This window comes from Rhagoletis pomonella, unplaced genomic scaffold (assembly GCF_013731165.1).
Source record: "Rhagoletis pomonella isolate Grant_MI unplaced genomic scaffold, Rhpom_1.0 Rhpom_scaffold_11988, whole genome shotgun sequence".
NCBI classification, from domain to species: domain Eukaryota; kingdom Metazoa; phylum Arthropoda; class Insecta; order Diptera; family Tephritidae; genus Rhagoletis; species Rhagoletis pomonella.
Window position 1 is genome coordinate 1 of NW_023470519.1, and position 4878 is coordinate 4878.

A 4878-nucleotide genomic window follows, 5' to 3' on the forward strand; every position below is an offset into this window, starting at 1 on the left:
CCCCCCCCCCCCCCCCCCCACTGTAGTTCTCCTAGATGCAGGAGTTGCCAGGTGCTTTCTACTTTGAGTCCTTGCACCAGCTCAAGAAAAGTAAAAGAAACAAGCAATCGATTAGTGTGTAATTTTTTGTCAAGAAACAAATTAAAAAATAAATAAAATATTTTTCTCTGAAGATAAAGAAAAAATTCTTGTAATAAAAATAATTAAAAAGATACCCATATTTATAAATATCAACTGAAGCTAAATCCAAAATGCCTACAACTACGAGCCTTCAAGCAAAAGAAGTGATGGAGGCGCTTTCCGTTTTCAAAGAGCCCGTAACCATCGATAAAATTGTGCGTTACATGGCAAAAACCTATTCACAGCCGGAGGAGAAGGTGAAGAAACTGGTCGAGGAGACACTGAATGAAGTAGTCCGCTATGGGATTGTACTGAAGCACAATGAGTTTTATTACCGAGTCTGTGACGCTGTTGATGCCTTGGAGGAGAGTTCCGAGGAAGATGAGGACGACGAAGTTGCCAGCGCCCAAAGCTACGAAAGTGTGGACAGTGGAGACATACCTCCGGAGCCGAAATCGAATAAAACCAGCGAAAGAAAGCCAAGTGGTGTGCACGCGCCATCGCGACAGTCGCTGAAGTCCAAAAGAGTGAATAACCGCGACGATCGCAGGAGTAAAAAATCGAGAGATATCTACAGCGAGGAGGAAGAGAATGCGGGCGATTCGGCTGGTGAGCGTCGTAAAAGATCCCATACGTGCAACTGCGACTGCTACAGTTCCCACGGCAATAGCTCAATGGACGACCATGGTTATTTGCGGGCTCGCAGTCGCTCGGCCCCCCGCCGCCAATAGGGTGGAGCTGTTCAGCAAAAACAGGTGCATATTGCATAGGCGTTTGGTAGTTTTTGTGTTGAGTGGAAATTGTTTGTGAACTGTAAAATTTTAGTACTAAATAAAAACTATGCCGCTTGAATGACTAAGCGGAGATCTTATATGTATGTATGTATGTATGTTTGGATTATTCAGGGCGAATTGCTTAGGAAGGCCTATCAAACAATATGGCAACACCAAAGCGACCGTTGATTGCGAAAAAGCAATAACTCAGTTACGACCATCATTCCTCAGATCCTTAATTGAACAGAGTTATAAACATTCTTCAGCGGAAAGTTCTAATTACTGTTACTGGATTCTTTTATTTTTTTTGTTTCCGTAATTTGACAAATTTCCGGCGCAGAAGAGTCTTTTGGGACAATTCCCCATACCTTGCGTACATTAACCAAAAACGAGTGGGGAATAAACTGTAATGAGTGTGGGCGGGGGTCCTGTGACCATAAGCACGCAAGCTTGAAATTTAGTTGGCGTGGCTGCTTTGGTTAATGAGAATCAATGGACCTAGCGAGATTGTGACACACGACATGCGAAGTGGTTGTAGGGCAGGCAGTACAGACAACAACGGCACTTTCGGGATAACAATGTGTTGAGGTGTTGTCGTAAATAGCGAAACAATGCGCAAATAACGAGCCGACTCAACGAACCTTTCAAGATTTATTTCTTTTGCAACAAATTGAAGTTTCCACTCACCGCTGGCCGCGAAGGCAGAACACGAAGTGCAACTAACCTGATGCCATTATAGAAGACACAATAAAACAATAACAAAACACAAAAGTGGGTGTTAGTCCGAAGGCATTAAATAACATCGCTTGACATTTATGGCCTTGTCCACCTTGGTCTTTGAATGACGGCAAGAAAAAAATTGTAATGGCATGATTCGAAGGATCGTATACACTACTGAATGTGTATGTGTGTGCGTTTTGTATGAGTGCAATGAAGTCCAACAATTTGGTGTACTTCTGTACAACTGTAGTATTTAGTCAACTTCTGACTGGAGAAACGGAGTAGGAATATTTTACCTTTATAGAGCGAACTGGAGAAAATTATTTTTTTTTGCAAATAAATTGTAAAAACAAATATTTTTAGAGCAATCTTTCTAAATATGAACGAAATCGGACCATAAATGCTGGTTTACCATATATATGGACTCGTGCGCCACCTATCGGACAAGTTTTTAGTGGAGTTATTCCTTTTCATGTAGTAGAACGTATGTACTCATGACGTTCTAAATATGAACCGAATCGGACTATATTTAAATACGGGGTTTTCAAATATCTCGACTCCTACGAAACCTATCGGATTAACATTAGTATCGGGTTTTGAGCCAACTGTGAATTTTCAAGTCTCTAGGTCATGCCCTGAAACATACATACATACATATATGTATACAGAGCAAATTAAATAAAAGCTTGTAATAATAAAAGGTCAAATTTCTTAATTAATATGTAAACTCTAGAATTTTGATTTCGATTTCGCGGTTTACTAACTAATGCATGCATATGTGTGTATATATGTACATTAGATGCTTTATTTTGCTAAAGTACCCTTCGGCAGCAGAATATGAAAATAAAACGCTAAAAACCTCACAAAAAGGAAAAAAAAGTTCAATATTGCAAAAATTGAATGAGGTACTCTGAAATCCGCGACTGTTCAGGCCCTTATATGGAAAAGACATTTTATCCCACCTTATGAATAATAATAAGCTAAAGCGTATGGCGGTTAATTTTAAAACAACCATGGAGTACATTTCTGCAATGACAAATAGCTTCTCATAAAAAACAATCGCCGTGCGGAGTCGCCACAAATCGGAGAAGAAGTTCGGCCAAACACTAGCATATGTGTGAGCGCCAGATCTATTATTATTATTATTAAACCGAAAGTTATCCATACGGCATAAAGTGACTATTTGGTACTATTTTTCACGGACTTTCAAATTTATTCTTTGGAATTTTCCAGATAGTAGTAATTTATCCTAAATTAAAATACTTATAATTGTAACTAATTTAATGGAGTTATAAAAAAGAGCGAACAGATTTCAAATCGAATTATATTTTAACTAATAAATTTGGTTTAAGATTCGTAATCAGAGACCTTAAGACGTTGATTGTAAAGATTTAATATTTTTTGCCGCCATTTTGGTACCGCCATTTTGAGTTTTTCCAACCTGGCCTCAGATTCGTAATAAGCGTCCTCAAGAGGAAAACGTTCTTAGCGGATCGAATCGATTTTAATTTTTTGATCGCCATATCGGATTCGCTATCATGAACTTTTAAAATCATGCTCTACGTTCGTAATCAGTATACTTGTAGTTTAGACGGTTTTGATTGACTCTGGAAAATTATATTTACCTCAAAAGAGAATAAATCATTTTCTTACGTGTTATTCCTATGAAATAAATACATAAACGCTTGATGCGCGACCTCATAGAATTATCGCAGGGAAGGTGAAATTCATGGAGGATCATTACTATACCAAATTCTGAAATCTGAGTCAGATTCCTGTCGAATTACAGACTTTTTATTTATTGAAGTGAAACTTCTTTAGCGGCGGTTAGTTGGTTTGGAGTAAATTGGCAAATTTAGCGGAAATTGCACACGGAAATGGTGCAACGGAAATGGTGCAACGGAAATGATGCAACGGAATTGGTTGAGGCTGAAACAAGTGCTTCTTGAGTGTATGCACATGGTATTAATTAAAAAAAAGGTTAAAGGATAACACTTAGAAAAGGCCAATACAAGATTGAAAGTAAAGGTGAGTACGTACATAGATGAAGGATAAAGGTCAAGGTAAAAATAAAAACAAAAACAAAGGCGCGAAAGATAAAGGCAAAAATGAAGACCAAGGTAAATTTAAATACTAATATAAGGGCAAAGGTGAAGTGGAATATGTAGATGAGCATAAAGGTAAAAACAAAGATAAATACAAAGAAAAAGATGAGGATGAGGATACCGATAAAAGTAAAGATGATGATTGAGCAAGAAAGATTAAAATAAAGGTAATTATAGAGAAAAGGATATAGATAGATATGCAGAGACTCAATCTGGGAACTATTTTGGGATTTTCGATATTTTCGGAATTCTCGGGACTTATCGATATTTTTGTTATCGGTTTTGTTATCGATATTTTTTATCAACTTTGATATCGAAATTTCTAAAGATATTAAGATATCGATTTTTCTATCGAAATTTTCGGAACTTATGATATAATAATCGCCATTTTTATAGATTTTGTTATCCACATTTTTACCGATTTTGTTATCGTTTATCGGTATTTTTAAAGATTCTGTTATCATTTTTTATCGATATTGTTATTGGTTTTGTTATCGATAGTAACATCAATATTTTTATCGAATTTACTATCGATATAATTATCAACTACTTATCGATTTTTTTAGCGATTATTTATCAATTTTGTTATCGATATTATTGTCGATATTTTCGTGAATACTCTAATGGATTTTTGTCATTGATATTGTTATTGTTTTATTATCGATAGTTTCATCGATTTTGTTATCGTTTATTTATCGATTTTGTTATGGAATATTTGTCGATTTTGTTATCGATTATTTATCGATTTTGTTATCGCATATTTATGGATTTTGTTATCGAATATTTATCGATTACTTATCGATTTTGTTATCGATTATTTATCAATATTTTTATCGATTTGTTAATAGAAATTTTTATAGATTTTATTATCGATATTTTTATAGATTTTCTAATCGATTTTTGTTATCGCTTCTATTATCGATTTTGTTACCGATATTTTTGTTTGTTTGTTGATTTTACTACTGATATTTTTATCGATATTTTTATCGATTTTGCTACCAATATTATTATGGATTTTGCTATCGACATTATTATCGAATTTCCATCGATTTTGTTGTCGATATTTTGATGGATGTTGCTATCGTTTTTTTTTATCGATAGAACATAAAGATAAAAAATGAAGATAGAGGGAAACAGAATAACATAAATGTAATTAGAAC

General features: G+C 35.2%; 1 protein-coding gene across 1 annotated transcript; it reads left to right on the forward strand.

Moving 5' to 3' along the window:
* The first annotated feature begins 251 nt into the window (after positions 1 to 251).
* Positions 252 to 881, forward strand: LOC118756752. Its single transcript, XM_036491497.1, has one exon. The coding sequence runs from the start codon at positions 252 to 254 to the stop codon at positions 849 to 851; it is 600 nt and encodes a 199-aa protein (XP_036347390.1). The 3' UTR covers positions 852 to 881.
* Positions 882 to 4878: the final 3997 nt, after the last annotated feature.

Bases quoted from the DNA above. Each gene is read 5' to 3' on its own strand.
- LOC118756752 (XM_036491497.1), top strand. From the start codon at position 252: ATGCCTACAACTACGAGCCTTCAAGCAAAAGAAGTGATGGAGGCGCTT.